Below are 17,308 nucleotides of genomic sequence, written 5' to 3'. Positions count from 1 at the left end.
AATTTGATAACTGATTGTACGTATGCAGTCATGGAAAACATTTCTATATTAGCCATGTTGCAAAAGAAAACAGACAAAAAAAAACAAACAAGCAAAATAAGTGTTGAGATTAAAATTCTCTTGAGACTGTATCTTAATTTATAATTATTTACTAAATAATTTAAAAGGCAGGTCAGAGAAAGAAAAGGTTTCTAACCCAGGTGACTGGCCATTCCCTTACCAAGCCTTCTTCTAGCCCAAGAACCATGTCCACCCACTCTTCTCAATGGCAGCAAAATACTTACGTTCATACTACCTTAAATAGTTTGTCAACAGGTAAGCCATAGGCTTTGTTTATTCTTAATTCAATCAAAAGGTGGGATGAATTACAACATAATTCAATCTGAAAGTGAGGTATTTCAAACTATCAAAAATCTCCCTTTTTAAAATCCGAAGTTGAATTTGGGGTAGCTCTTAGGGCGGTGTCAATTTTTTATATAAAGTTTTAAAAGTATTGTGTTCAGATTCCATCATTTCTTTCTCAGGAGATGGATAGCATCTTTAATCTTACATCCTGTGAAATTGTCTTGGATCATTATATTCCTTCAGAATTGCTATTGCTATGCACACTATTCTCCTGGTTCTGCCATTTCACTTTGCATTAGTTCATATTAAGTCTTCCCAGGTTTTTCTAAAAGCAAATCTTGCTTGACATTTTTGTAGCACAATAGTACTCTATCACAATCATATTCTACAACTTTTTAGCCATTCCCTCAATTTCCAAATCTTTGCCACCACAAAAAGAACCACTATAAACTATTTGTACAAATAGGTCCTTTTCCTTTTCTAAAAAATCTCTTTGGGGAACAAATCTTGTAGTAGAAATGCTAGATTAAAGAATATGCACAGTTTTTTAAAAATGTTTGTTACATTAAAATTCTCAGATAACTCTCTCCCTCCCTCTTTCTACTCCCCACACTGGAGAAACCATCATTTGACAAAAAGATATATAGAGATAGAGATAGAGACATAATTATGTCTTGCTTATTTCTATCAGTTATTTCTCTGGAAGTGGATATATGCATCATTTTTCAAATAATATTTCTGTTCCTCTATATAACATTCTCTTGATTGTGCTCATTTCATTCTTCATAACTTCATGTAAGTCTTTCAGTGTTGTTCTTTTAAATTAATCTGCTCATCATTTCTTAGGGCAAAGTACTATGCCATCACAATCATATGCCACAACCTGTTTAGCCTCTTCCTAATTGTTGCACATCACCTCAATTTCCAGTTCTTTACCACCACAAAGAGAGCTACTATAAATATTTAGGCACAGTTTTATAGCCTTTGGACATAGTTCTAAGTTGCTTTCCAGAATGGTTGAATCAGTACATTATTGTTCCAATTTTCCTACATATTTATCATTTTCCTTTTTTGTCACGTTAGAGAATCTAATAGACATAAGATGGTACCCCAGAGTTATTTTAACTTGCATTTCTCTGATCAATAATAATTTAGAGTATTTTTATATTACTATATAGATCGTTTTGATTCTTTCTCTGAAAATTATCTATGTTCTTTGAACATTTATCAATTGGGGAATAACTTGTATTCTTATAAATTTGATTCAGTTCTCTGTATATTTTAAAAATTAGGCCTTTATCAGAGAAATTTGCTGAAAATTTTTTTATAAAGTTTTATGCATTCCTTCTAATCTTGGAGATATTGGAGTTTTGTGCAAAAATTATGTAATTTAATGCAATAAAATTATTCACTTTACATTCTGTAATGCTATGTCTTGTTTGGTCATAAACTCCTCCCTTATGCCCAGATTTGAAAGTTAAATTTTTCCATACTCCCCTGATTTGCTTATGGTATCACCCTTTATGTCTAAATTGTATTCCCTCAGATAAAGGTCTAATCACTCAAATATACAAGGAGCTAAATCAATTGTACAAAAAATCAAACCATCTCCCAATCAATAAATGGGCAAGAGACATGAATAGGCAATTCTCAGATAAAGAAATCAAAACTATCAATAAGCACATGAGAAAGTGATCTAAATCTCTAATAATTTGAGAAATGCAAATCAAAACAACTCTAAGTATCACCTCACACCTAGCAGATTGGCTAAAATGACAACAAGGGAGAGTAATGAACGCTGGAGGGGGTGTGGCAAAATTGGGACATTAATGCATTGCTGGTGGAGTTGTGAACTGATTCAACCATTCTGGCTGGCAATTTGGAACTATGCTCAAAGGGCTTTAAAAGACTATCTGTCGGGGGCAGCTGGGTAGCTCAGTGGATTGAGAGCCAGGCCTAGAGACAGGAGGTCCTAGGTTCAAATCTGGCCTCAGACACTTCCCAGCTGTGTGACCCTGGGCAAGTCACTTGACCCCCATTGCCTACCCTTACCACTCTTCTGCCTTGGAGCCAATACACAGAAGTTAAGGGTTTAAAATTAAAAAAAAAAAAAAAAAAAAAAAAAAAGACTATCCGTCTTTTGATCCAGCCATAGTACTGCTTGGATTATACCCCAAAGAGATAATAAGGGAAAAGACTTGTACACTCTTTGTGGTGGCAAAAAAATTGGAAAATGAGAGAATGTCCTTCAATTGGGGAATGGCTGGACAAATTGTAGTATCTGCTGGTGACGGAATACTATTGTGCTCAAAGGAATAATGAACTGGAGGAATTCCATGTTAACTGGAATGACCTCCAGAAATTGATGCAGAGTGTTTTTTTATTTTTTATTTTTTATTTAATTAATTGATTTAGAATATTTTTCCATGGTGACATGATTCATGTTCTTTCCCTCTCCTCCCTTAGCCAATGTGTAATTCCACTGGGTTTTACATATATCTGACCCTCTTCCTGTCTGCGGGCTGAGATGATGTAGCCACCTCCAAGGCCTGCTGCTGGTGTTATCAGGAATGGCCTGCACTGTGTTCTAGGCCCAACTAACACCCCAGTGAGACAGGCCTTTCCTGCCAACCTCCCAAGTTGTCTTGAGGAAGAAAATGGCTTCAACTCAACCTTTTGTTGGTTTTGCCTTTCCAGAATTCAATTTGAGGCTAACGTTGTTTGTAGAGGAATTTAGGTGAGTTCAGGTGAGTTCCTGCTTCAACTGGGTCATCTCGGTTCTGTCCCTGCTGAAATTCTAATATTCTCATTTATATCAAATATACCTTAGTTCTCTTAAGGCCTAGTTCCCATAACCCTAAATATTCTCTGCCATCATCCTTACAAACTGATATTAACTAGAGTGGGTACTTTTCAAATTCAATTTTTAAGTTGTCAATAGTCGTCAATAAACTTAAATGCCACTTTTCAAAATCTACAGAATTCCAAACATGAGAGTCATAAATAGTCATTGGATTTTTAAACTAAAACAGGATACTCACTCTCATTCATGCAAGACGCATAAAGAATTTTGGCCTTCTGTATGGCTTCAGTGTCCCGCCTTCTGCTGATTGATTTTTCCAGAAGTGCTGTGAAGTATAAAAATAGTATTCAGTAAGTGCCCACCTGTGGAGGTACTGTGCTGGATACCATATAAATCAAAAGTAACAGTGATGATTCCTAAAGCCTAAGAACTTAACATTACAGAACAGAAAGGGAATACAAAGAAAAACAGAGATTGGAGGACAAGAAGAGAACAATTCAAAGACAGAAGAGCATGTCCCAAGCAAATTCTATAGCAAAACAAAAAATTCTTTTAGATAGACTTTTATTTTCAGACTCAAAGTTAATAAAAACTTCAGGTGCCAGGAAAGTCTCACTCTGAACTAGAATGTTTATTCCCTTCTGTAATAAAAGAAATATATAATATATAATAATAAAAGCTATATATAACTATATAAAAATGCTCTAAGTCATTATTGATTAGCAAAATTCATTTGCTCAAATAGAAATGTTTAAATGCAAGGCCAATTCTGACTTACATCACTCTGCCCATGTTTTCCTATTTGAATACTTAACTTGACTCAATTATAGAATGAGAAGTGATATATTGAAAGAGTGTTTGTGTCTGGAATCAGAGGGTCTAGGTTCACATCTCAGTTCTGCCAATTACAAACTCTAAACTCCCATATCTGAAGGTCTTCTTTCAGTCTTTATCCTTCTCTATCTATTGAATATGACACCTAAACATCCTCTCCTTCTGGACACTCTACTCCAGGTTTTAGTGACACTATTCTCTTCTTTTTTTTTTTTTAAACCCTTACCTTCCAATATTGACTCCAAGGCAGAAGAGTGGTAAGGGTAGGCAATGGGGGTCAAGTGACTTGCCCAGGGTCACACAGCTGGGAAGTGTCTGAGGCCAGATTTGAACCTAGGACCTCCCATCTCTAGGCCTAGCTCTCAATCCACTGAGCTACCCAGCTGCCCCTTGACACTATTCTCTTCTGATGAGCATCTTACCTATCTGATTCCTTGTTCTCTGTCTCCTATTTCTTCCCCTCTTCCATACTGCATCTCCTAACTGTGGCTTCTACCCAAAGTTTTGTTCAAAATCTTATTCCTTTCTTCTCAATGACCTCAGCTACTCCCATGGATTAATTGTCATCTCTATATCAATGAGTTCCTCAGTATCCATCCCCAGCCTCTCCCCTGAGCTCCAGTCCAGTTGCACACTGGACATTCCAAACTTGATGTCCCAGAGACATAGTGATCTCAACATATCTAAAACTGAACTCAATAGCTTCCTCCTCTTTCAAACTTCCCAATTTCTATCAAAGGTATTGTTTTGTATCTCTAGCAATTAACTTAGTATCTGGCATATATTGGGTGATTAATAAATGTTTATTGATTTAAGAGTATTAGCTGGCTGGTTTAAATTTTGATTATTTAACTTTCATTTTCCCTTAAGTAAATGCCATCTTGCATTGATATAACATCATTTTTAATTCTGGATTGTCAGGTGACAGGAAAGGGAGGGCAGAGGAAGTTCAAGAGAAAATGAAAGTTTTTATTAAGTTGATAAATCTGGGGTCTGCAACCTTTTTGGCCATGAGAGCCATAACCGCCACATTTTTTAAAATGTAATTTCGTGAGAGCCATACAATATGTTTAACACTGAATACAAGTAAATATGTGCATTTTATGTAAGAACAATACTTTTAAAGTACAATAAGTCTCTGAACTATTTTTAATAATGTTATTATGTGCTAACCAATGATGAATAAAGTACATTAATGTGACTTCTGGTGCTGCATGATTTTGCTGATTATTAATCAAAAAACAAGACTTAATGGGGCACTATAGTACTGATATAACTGCACACATACATATAAAACTCCTTTACACTAAGAAAATTGCTGAAATAAAGAGATAAAAATTCAGGGAAGAATACTTTTTCCTCTCCCTCTCTCAAGCCAGGCAACAGGAGAAGAAAAGGCTGCCGGCCTGCTGGTTAAGCCATTTGGCCACATAAATTAAGTAGGAGATCAGGAGATTACAGAAAATAATATGACTCATGTGCAGGCATTAGTAAGTAGTGGGGGAGGAGGGTACCTTTTCATGGAAAACTGGCCAGGACACATCACACACATTTCCTGGTACAGGTGTTTATCAGTGCTGCCTACTCAATCATTCTGTGTCAAATGAAACAACTACTGGGGAGAAATGCTTCTCACTAATGAAGCATATGTAAAGATGTAATCTGACTATAGTTCCCCTTTCAGAGTAGGTAGAAAAGTTAAAAACAATAACAATCCCACAAATAGGGAGTGCAGACCCCATGAATGCACTGAGATAAAGCCATGTAAATCAGAGTCAGAGGGGTAGAGAATGTAGACAAAAGTTATCAATCGCTAAACAGAACCCCAAGATGTCAGTAACAGGTGTGGAAAGAGTAAAAGGAGGGCAGAAGGAGGAACACACAGCACACCTACCAAGCCAAACTAAAGACCAGGATTCATCTCACCCGGCAATATCAATGAGGGAGCCTTCTATCTTAGAAGATAGTCGCGGTACTGAAAGGATTACATGACATATCACATGACGCACAATGTCATGCATAAACTGTTAGTTACTGTGCCATGGTTGACTTTATGGCTCCTGCAGAAAGAGCCATATCTGGCCCTCAAAAGAGCCAGATATGGCTCAAGAGCCATACGTTGCCAACCCCTATGATAAATAGATGGTAAATCCTAATAAGTTCTAGAAACCAGAAGGTGGCAATAAGAGTCTATATACATATTATTCTGACACTTAAATAGATTAAACAAGTTATCCAGGTCACATCAACACTATGATAGAAGCAGGACCAAAAGCCAGACCTTCTATTTCCAAAGTCAGGAATCTAACCAATACCCCATAATATTTTAAATAAAAGACTCATAATCCTTCAGTCAAAGACCTTCCTAAATGATCTTATATCAAACTATTTTGTATATTTTTTAATTTTTCATTTTACTTTATAGAAAATATTTTATAGGCAACAAGGCATTAATTCCTTTGATATTCTTGACCTTTTGTTTTTTCAGATGAATTTTGTTACTATTTTTTTCTAGTTCAATAAAATGATTATTTGGAAATTTAAGGGGATAGAGTTAAATAAGTAGATTTAGGTGAGATTGTAATTCTAATTATATTGGCTCTGCCCACCCATGAACCATTAATATTTCTCTAATTACTTATATCTGAATTTATTTGTATTAAAAGTATTTTATAATTGTATTTATGTAATTTCTGGATTTGTTTTGCCAGGTATAGTCCAAGGTATTTTTAGTCTATCTATGATTATTTTAAATGGATTATCTCTTAGCCTCTCTTCTTGCAGAACTTTCTTGGTGATATAGAGAAATGCTGATGATTTATGGGCATTTAAGTTGAGTCCTGCTACTTTACTAAAATTATTGATAGTTTCAACTAATTCTTTATTGAATCTCTAGAGTTTTCCATATATACCATCATATCATCTGCTAAAAGAGATAGTTTTATTACCTCTTGCCCATTCTGGTTCCTTCAATTTTTATGATTCCTCTGATTGCTATTGCTAAAGCAGTAAGCTGTGAGGGGCAGGATTTTTATAGATAGTTTTTCAGATTGAGGTCTCATATCTAAAATATTTAGAGAACTTTCTTATTTATATAAGAATATAAGCCATTCCCCAATTGATAAATGGTCGAAAGATAGGAATAGACAGTTTTTGGATGAAGAAATCAAAGCTATATATAACTATATAAAAATGCTCTAAATCATTATTGATTAGAAAAATGCAAATCAAAATATCTGAGATATCATATCACACCTATAAAATTGGCTAAAATAATAAAATGACAAAATGACAAATGTTGGAGGAGATGTGGAAAAACAGGGACTGCTGGTAGATCTGCAAACTGATCCAAATAGTTTGGAGAACAATCTGGAATTATGCCCAAATAGTTATAAAATTGTATATACCTTTTGACCTAGCAATACCACTGTTAAGTTTATTAAGAATCTATTATATTCTAAAATATTTGTATCAGCTCTCTTTGGGGTAGCAAAGAACTAGAAATTGAAGGAATGCCCATCATTTGGGAAATGATTGAACAAGTTGTGGCATATGATTGTGATGGAATGCTATTATGCTATAAGAACAGGTTAATTTTGGAAAAACATGGAAAGACCTCCATGAAGTTATGAAGAGTAAAATGAGCAGAACCAAGAGATTATATATGGCAACAGAATTGTTTAAAGAATGGCTTGTGTATGTCTACTTCCAGAGAAAGAGTTGATAAATAGAAATAAGTAAGACATAGTTTTATATAAACATAGATCTTTTTTGTCAAATGATGACTTCTCTAATGGAAGGAGGGAAGGAAGTGAGTTACTTGGGAATTTCAATGTAACGAATAAATAAATAAAAACAGCCAATAGGGCAAGTGGCATAGTAGTCAGAGTACCAGACCTAGTATCAGGAAGACCTGAATTCAAATCTGGACTCAGATGCTTACAAGTTTTGTGACCCTGGAAAAGTCATTTAACCCTGCCTGCCTCCATTTCTAATTCTGTAAAATGAGAAGGAAAGAGCAAACCCTCCTAGCATCTTTGTCAAGAAAACTTCAAATGGGGTCAGGAAGAATCAGGTATGACTGAAAATGACTAAACATGTTCCAGACAACAAATATGTGGTATGTATATATATACGTGCATCAATATGATGAATGTGTATATAGATATATGTGTACCTAAGTAGGTGTATGTGTCTATAAATACATACCCTCCTTACCCTACTCCTCATTTATGTCTATATCATGAGGAACGTTTGCAATATCCAAGCAATATCAAATACTCAAATGAAATTGAGAATATTTCCACGTGTTTTTTCACAGCAATTTAAGGATGATAGCTTGTAGTCTTTATATGTATGTGCATAACTATATGCATAGATATAGAGGTATATGTTTGTTTATTAGTATATAAGTACTTATACATATATATTTGTAGATAGATAGATAGATAGATAGATAGATAGATAGATAGATAGATAGATACTGATACAGATACTCCTAGTTTCCTTCATTAAAATAAAAAGGTCCTGGAGCAGCAAGGTGGCTCAATGGACTGAGAGCCAGGTCTAGAGACAGAGGTCCTGGGTTCAAATCTGGCCTCAGATATTTCCTAGCTGTGTGACCCTGGGCACCCCTATTGCTTAATACTTACCACTCTTCTGTGCTGGAATCAATACACAGTATTGATTCCAAGATGGAAGGTAAGGGTTTAAAAAAAGTAAGATTCTCAAAAGCAGGGATGGTTTCATTTTTTAATATTTGTATCCCCCAAACCTAGCACAGTATCTGGCATAAAATAAGTTTTTAAAAAATACTAGGTGATAGACTAACCAACTGAACTGCATGCAAATATATTTGGAACCTAGGACTTATTTGGTCACAAAAAAGAGAGATTAGAAAATTTATCTGGCTTGCCTTAAAATGAGTGTATTAAAGACATGTTTGTTTAAGATGTGGCTACATAAACAAGATGCTTGGCATGAAGCTATTTCAAGGCCTTTTTCAAAATGGATACCTAATTTTAAAGAACTCATCTACCTTAAAGAGAATAAGCTAATTATAGTCTTTTAATTATTTTATGATCCAGGGAAACTTGGACTAAGAAAAAAAAAAGTATTTTAAATGTGTTTGAAAGTAGCAATCTGCCATAATGAATGTGTGATAAACACTCCAAATTTTACTGGAGATCCTAGCAATTTCCACAACAACAATGAAAATCCATTTTCTTTTTTTTTTATTTTAAATATTTTCCCCTAGTTACATATTTCATGTTCTTTCCCTCTCCCCCAATCCCCCCTAAACCTCCTTAGCCAATGCACAATTCCACTGGGTTTTACATGTATCATTGATCAAGACCCAATTCTATATTATTGATAGTTGGACTAGAGTTATCGTTTAGTGTCTACATCCCCAATAATATCCCCATCAACCCATGTGTTCAAGCAGTTGTTTTTCTTCTGTGTGAAACTCCATTTTCAATAGATACTGAATATCAATTTGAAAGCAACCTTGTCTCCTACAAAACCAGCTTATAAAAGATGTTCCTGATGTACTCTGACCAGCCATGAGACCCACTACACAGAGATAATCAGATTAATAAACAATTATACATTCTCTGAAGAGGATCCTACATTTAATCTAGAAATCGTGCCTTTTAAAAATCTACAGCCAAGTGCCTCTGCCTTGTTGCATAAACCCCCTAAGTAAGAGAAATGCAGGGAGATGTTTTTTGTTTTGCTTTGCTTTTTAACTAGGAAGAAGAGAGAGGACACCTTGAATTTATTCCATTTCCATTGTTTCTTTCTGGTGGCTTATCACAAAGCAATAAAATTGACTAACACTTTTCCCTCCAAAAAAAGGGGTGAAGGGAACAAGGTAAAAAAAAAATCAGATTAAATTATAGCCTGGTAAAATTCTGTTAAAATCTCTTCATATGCCTTTCCATTCTTTCCCTTCAATGCAAATGAGATAAACCTGCTGCAGCCCTTAAATTGCCTGGGAAGGTAGATATTCCCAATTTCATTTAGGTGTTTGATATTGTTCAGGTACTGCAAACATTCTGCATCAGTGGGGAAAGGAGTAGGGAAGGGAGAAAGAAGCCAGGGAGCAAGGAAAATGGAAAATAATAAGTATTTACATAGGTGTGTAGCCAAGGTAAATTGTGTGTATTGGGGATGTGGGGAGAAGGAGAGAAGGAGGACTGAAGCTGATAAATAGTTCTACTCCAATACAGAAAACCTTGCACGAATATAATTTGGTTTCTTGTATATGTCAAAATTAGTTGTTATTGGGGTTTTTTTAAGTATATTCAAATATCCAATGTTCCCATCACGCTCTTCTCTCCTCCCTCCCCTCCCAAGTAGAGGCAGCATTTATATGCAGACTATGAGGGAGCAATCAGTGGGTAGCCACCATGTTTATGCATCTGTGAATGTGAATTAGTGAAAAGAGAGAAAGAAATCTCGCCTGGGGATTCATTAATGAATGAGAAACAAAGCTTACCACAGGCAGCTCCTCTAGTCATTAAAGTGTCCCTAAAGCCTTCTAAGTACAGTTCTGCAGTACACTTACCTCTCCACAAAACTTTTATTGTGTATTCAAAGGAACTTTCAAATACCACCTCCTTCCCACCCACCCCCATTCGGTACCTTTTATCATGTTACCACAGAAACTGAAACCTCTGATTTATTCAACCCTCACAGCAGAACAAAGCTCTAGGTTTAAAATGTGTTCACAGTCACAAAACTTTGCATTATAAATGTAAGCTTCAAAACACCCACTATCCAAACCTAGAGAAAAATCATTTAAAAACAAAACAAAAAATAACCCAAAACAGCGTTATAGGCAGCCCTGTGACAACTACATCTAGTCTGTTCTTTTCATCACCCTTTCTTTACCCACTCCTAATGTCAGCAAAAATAACCGAATCTATTAAGCATCCACCATCTGCTAGAATGCTATGATAAGGTGCTGGAGAATCCTGAAAGGTCTAGGCACCTCATCAACCCCTCCCTACCATTTGACACATGCAGAATCTGGGACTAGGGGATTGGACCAGCCAAGGTTACATAGGAGTCAGGCCTCGAGGCTAAGATTTAACCTAGGTTCCCTGACTACACAGCCATCGCTCTTTTCCCTATATCATGCTGTCTCTCCCACCCTCAAATAGTTTATGAGTTACAAAATAGTGGTCCCCAATCTGCAAAATAAAAAGACAGGTTATACCCCCAAAGAGATAATAAGGAAAAAGACTTGTACAAAAATATTTATAGTCGCGCTCTTTGTGGTGCAAAAAATTGGAAAATGAGAGAATGTTCTTCGATTGGGGAATGGCTAAACAAATTGTGGTATCTGTTGGTGATGGAATACTATTGTGCTCAAAGGAATAATGAACTGGAGGAATTCCATGTGAACCGGAATGACCTCCAGGAATTGATGCAGAGTGAAAGGAGCAGAACCAGGAGAACCTTATACACAGAGACTGATACACTGTGGCACAATCAAACATAATGGTCTTCTCTACTAGCAGCAATGCAAGAATCCAGAGCAAGGCTGAGGGACTTATGAGAAAGAAAACTAGCCACATCCAGAGGGAGAACTGTGGGAAGAGAAACACAGAAGAAAAACAACTGCTTGAACACATGGGCTAATGGGGATATTATTGGGGATGAAGACACTAAACGATAACTCTAGTCCAACTATCAATAATATAGAATTAGGTCTTGATTAATGATACATGTAAAACCCAGTGGAATTGTGCATCAGCTAAGGGGCTTTAGGGGGGATTGGGGGAGAGGGAAAGAACATGAAACATGTAACTATGGGAAAATATTCAAAAGAAAAAAGAAAAAGGCAGGACTAGAAGATTTATCCCTCAGATAATAACAACAGCAAGAATTTATATCACACCCTAAAGTTTACAATGTATTTTACACATGCCATTTTGTTGGATTTTCACAATTAAGAGAGGTACTATTATTATCCCCAGCATACAATTTAGGAAACTGGGCCTAAGAGTGACTGACCCAATGCCACAGTAAGTTTTTGAGGCAGGATTTGAACTCATCATCATGATTCTTTGGTATCTACTCTCCCAATAGTGTCAAACTTTAGAAACGAGAACCACTAAGCTATATATAAGGATCCTTGCAGACTTATCTATTAACTTACTTTTCAAATGTCAAATTATTTGTTTTAATGTATCTTTATTTATTTTGTTAAATAGTTCCCATATTTAATCTGGCACCAGAAGCTGCCTGCATGCAGTTAGTGGGCCATGTGTTCAACACCTCTGCACTGCTCCATGGAGCAGCCTAAAAAAAGTTACATATGTTTAAGATCTATGGGGCAATTATTACCAACAAAGAAAATGAGGAAAGGCTTCTTGGAGGGGGTAGCTTTTGAACTGGGTTGTAAACAAAGGTAGGAAATTGAACAAGCAAGCAAAGGGAAGGAGGAAATTCCAACATACCAAGAATATGAGCCAAGGTTAAAGATATGAGAACACAGTGCCTGTTGGAACCAGAGAAGAGTTCAATTAGTCAGGTGAGTAGTAGCATGAGAAACATATAATACCTAATTATGGGATTCTTGAATGCCAAGCAGAAATATTTGAAATGTGAGATAAAAACATGTGAATAGCCCTAAGATTCTTTGATATTTAAAAAAATCCATGATTTCATTGATCTGGACATTCCCTCCACCAGAAGAGATTGTAGCCACTTCATTCCTTAAGTCACAGAAAAAGTCTGTACAATTTGCAATAAAAAGCACTAAGGCAGAACTCTCCACTAATATCCATTTATTAAATGGACCTGGACCCCTTTAATGAATGGAACCTCAGATCTTTCTCACTGTCTGAGATGTCTCTTGCTCTCCAGTATGTTTGAGAACCCTCAGGTCCAAGACAGTCCAGACTGTACAGCACAAAATGCAAATTTTAATTGGGAGTAATATACTCACACTGGTCATCCCAAGGCAATGGAGGGAAGATCTATACCCAGACCTTAGCCATGAGCAGAAGCTGGGCAATCAAGCAGGCAGAATCCCACCCCTAATGTTAAGTAATAATAAAGCACCCAATGTGGGGTCATCAAGGGAAACAGCAAAGGGCTGAGGGGTTCCTAAAGTAGTTAAAGGACTTTTCTTGAGTGGCCACAAGGTAGGCAGGATAAGGGTCATCTCCACTGACAAGATGGGCAGAAGGTACTCAAATACTGAATAAAGGCTCATAAGATGGGTAATGAATTTCAAATACCACCTCCTTCCCACCCACCCCCATTAGGTACCTTTTATCATGTTACTACAGAAACTGAAACCTCCCCAGTGTTAGAGGGCAGAGGTCTGGAGGTTCAGATAATTCTCTTTCATGTTGGGATTTATAAATCAAGCCACATGGGTGGAAGTCCTCTAGCTAGGTTTTTTGTGGTTAAACAATTAACTCATACCTCTTAGTATATATATACTTAAACCTGCTCCTTATACCTTAAAAAGTCTGACATAACAAATGACCTTTTTTAACCCAATTACAGCAATATTGATGACACTAGACTGAATAATACTGACTGGAAATAGAGTCAGGGTCAAAATCATTTCCCACACTTAGTAGAAATTATTTTTTAATTGTTCTGACCAAAATAATCAATTACCCTTAGGAGCCATCATCATCATCCTAGTGATGAGACTCTCTATACTTATCTAGGTTGGTGCTCAGATAATAGATTCACAGTTCTTAATATTCAAAGATTTTCTTGACAGGAGTTGGATTCCAATGGCATAATCTTTAAGAGGCTGAGTCATATCCATGTGATTAGAATATGATTTTAGTTGAGGGATTGAAGTTGAAAAAAGATCAAATCTTTCCAGCCTCCACAATCAAACCGATACCAGTAATATGCAAGAGTTAAAACTAAAAAAACATGTCGGGCTTGATTCTGTTTTTGATGGTACTGAAAACCTACCTTTAGATGGCATCGTGGCTGAACGTCCCCCGTCATCTTACTATTTTTAGTCATTGTTGATTTTCCAGACTACAGACTTTAATTTGGCTTACACACTCCTCATTTTATTTACTATACTGAGAAATTCCATTTTTCTAAGTCACCCAGCATGGTTATTAAACTCTTGTTGCGTCAGACCTAGAAAATCCAAATCAGCTTGCAAAGCCTGTTGTCACTCACATTAAAAAAATAAAATTCAAGTTAACTAAGTCATGCTCCATGGATTCTATAAACTTTCTGCTTTCACATGGGTTGTGTGACACTCATCTTTTTAACTGCTCAGACAGACAATCAGCCAAGCATGGGATTAACTAAGTCTGTTTGACATACTGAAAAGACAATAAAAGATGATATTTCTCATTCTTCTGGAAAAGTCATGCCTATAGATAGAGAGAGGCTGCTTGGATTGTTTATTTTCTTCCTTTATTTTTCATGATCCTCTTATAAATGATAATTGTGAGTAGGCATCAGCTTGAGGGGGGAAAATGAGGGTAAGAGATGATTCGAGGACTCTTTAAGTAGTTCTAAATCACCCATCCAGATTGCAAGGTACAAAATAATAACATTCCTTTTCAATGCAAAAAGTATACCCCTTTCTCTATAATTAGGTCCATTTTGTAAAACTGCCAAGCCCTAAAGGAAAGCTTAATGGAAGGCAACTCTTTTTTGCTAAATTTATTATTGAGCATTGCACTTTAAAGAAATGAAATGAAGTTTTAGTATTGCACTTTAAAAGCAGAACATCAAAATAAATCTACCAATACCATATTTCAGCACATGAAAATTGCTTCTCTTAAAATAATTTCTATCATATCTGGCAATACAGTAGAATGTCTTGCTGCTAAACTTGTTATAATCCATAAATTTTTTCCAATCAAACCTAAGAAGGGCAAATAAGAGGACTATGGATGAACATACATCTATATCTACCTAGCTATGGATGTATATTTTTACATATAAAATGTCCTGATTGTCCCCCCCTTACCATTAGAACTAAAGTAATCATAGTAGATATGGCATCACAATAAAATATTCCTTCTGGTCAGTCCTGGGATATCTAAGTACCTAGTATTTATTGATGTCTGAGAAGAGATTTCTGGCAGTACACCTATTGTTTATCTTACCAACAAATCTCTCAGTCCTATCCTTAGGAAGACATTTCCTATAAAATAATATCCCATAAATACAGAGCCACAATTTGGAGGATGCTCAATCCAATTCAACAAATGTCTGTTGAGTGACTGCTATGTGCAAGAACTACAATAAGCTCTGCAGGACATATAATAATAAAAAGAATAATTAAAATCTAATAGTGGAACTAAGACAAGTAATGCAAATAACTAGGTGATAAATGCCATTGAGATGTAAATTGTTATAGGGATTAGGAGGGGAGACAGGTCACATTCTATATTATAGGAAGATAGGATAGAGGAAGGGCAGCTAAATGGCACAGTAAATAGAGTGCCAGGCCTGGAGTCAGGAAGACCTGAGTTCAAATGTGACCTCAGACTCTTACTACTTTTGTGACCCTGGGTAAATCACTTCACCCTGTTCACCTCAGTTTACTCATCTATAAAATGAGCTGGACAAGAAAGTGACAAACCATTCCAGTATCTCTGCCAGGAAAACCCCAAATTGGGGCATGAGGAGTCAGACACAACTGAACGATGGCAGCAATAAAGAATAAAGGAAGGGGAAGTCAGAGGAAACTTTCTGTAGAAAGTGACTTTTAAAAAAAAAACTCTTACTTTCTGTCTTAGAATGATACTAAGTATTGGTTCTGAGACAGAAAAGCAGTAAGAGTTAGGCAATTGGGGTTAAGTGACTTCCTAGCTAGTAAGTATAGAAAATGGCTTTTTTGATATGGGACTTTAAGGATGTATATTAATTCAAAAGGAAGAGATAAAGAAGGAAAGCAACAGAAGTAATAGGTAATCTAGAGAGAATAAAGAATATATAAAATTCTATATGTAAATATATAAAATATATATAAAGAATATAAAATATGAGAGAAATCATATAAGAAAAACTGCAAAAGGGAGATTGGAATCATACTATGGAAGTTCTTGACCGTCAGGCTAAGGAGTTTAGAGGCAGAGGGGAACAACTTCAGGTTTCTAAACAAGAGAATGACAGTTTTTAATGGAAAGTAACTCTTTTTTTTTTTTTGCCATATTCATTATTGACCATTGAACTTTAAAGAAATGAAGTGAAGTTTTAGTGCTGCATTTTAAAAGCAGAACATCAAAATAAATCTACTAATACAACCTATCCAAGCCAATAACAAGCATTTATTAAGCACTTACTATGTACCAGGTACTGTTTTAAGCCTTGGTGATATAAATATAAGCAAAAAATAAAAATAAAAATAAAAATAATCCCTGCCCTTAAGGAGCTTATATTCTAACAGGGAAATAAAACACATAAAGAAGTTGGAAAAAATAGAAATGTTAAAGAGATAGCCACTGTAGTACACGGTAATGAAATTCATAGAATGAAAGAAGGCTGGTCTAGGTTCTTCAAAATGGAAACTCCAAGAGGAAAGAAAAGGAGATCTCATGGTCAGGAGAAGGCAGCTAAGTCATGGTGGGAAGTCCAGAGACTGGATAGATACACACAGAGATAGAGATAGGGATAGAGAGATAGAGATAGAGATACATACACATACACACTTACTGCTTTGTATTTGTATATTTATTAACTTTAAATTTATGGTGTATATATGTTTATATGCATTTGATGCCTTCTCCATTAGAATGCAAGGACAATGCAAATAAGAATTGTTCCATTCTTTGCATTTTTGTCCCCAGTTCCTTGCACAATTCCTTGCACACAGTAGGCACTCAATATTTATTGATTTTTTAAAAACTTTTATCAATGTGATTTGTTTTTCCATTTCATATGTGACCCTTGCCCCAAAGTCCATTGGTTCAGGACTCTCTTCTCTTTGATTGAGATGAATGCCCTGCCCTGTTTTTTTTTTTAAGTTTTTATTTTGAATATTTTCCCCTAGTTACATATTTCATGTTCTTTCCCTCTCCCACAAATCCCCCTAAACCCCCTTAGCCGACACACAATTCCACTGGGTTTTACACGTATCATTGATCAAGACCTAGTTCCATATTATTGATAGTTGGACTAGAGTTATCGTTTAGTGTCTACATCCCCAAAAATATCCCTGCCCTGTTTTAGATGCCCCTTGTTTCCTTCCTATCAAGGAAGAAGACTTAAAACTTGATGAATTCTCAAAAGAGGCTGGCCCTGAAGAGTCTCAAAGTGGGGCAGGTGAAGGCTAGAACTCTCTCAGCTCTCATGAACTAACTGCAC

The 17,308-nt window shown here is 35.9% G+C and overlaps 1 protein-coding gene across 1 annotated transcript in view; it reads right to left on the bottom strand.

Annotated features, from left to right (window-relative positions):
• The window catches only part of PHEX (phosphate regulating endopeptidase homolog X-linked), a 259,726-nt gene that overhangs the window by 195,611 nt on the left and 46,807 nt on the right, over positions 1–17,308 (bottom strand). The window contains exon 4 of the mRNA XM_044666816.1: positions 3,387–3,473. Coding sequence (XP_044522751.1) covers positions 3,387–3,473 — 87 coding nt within the window. The remainder of the gene's footprint in view (positions 1–3,386; positions 3,474–17,308) is intronic.

Source organism: Gracilinanus agilis, chromosome 3, assembly GCF_016433145.1.
Source record: "Gracilinanus agilis isolate LMUSP501 chromosome 3, AgileGrace, whole genome shotgun sequence".
NCBI classification, from domain to species: Eukaryota; Metazoa; Chordata; class Mammalia; order Didelphimorphia; family Didelphidae; genus Gracilinanus; species Gracilinanus agilis.
Note: the sequence above shows the minus strand (reverse complement) of the source record. Positions and strands in the feature narration are given on the sequence as shown.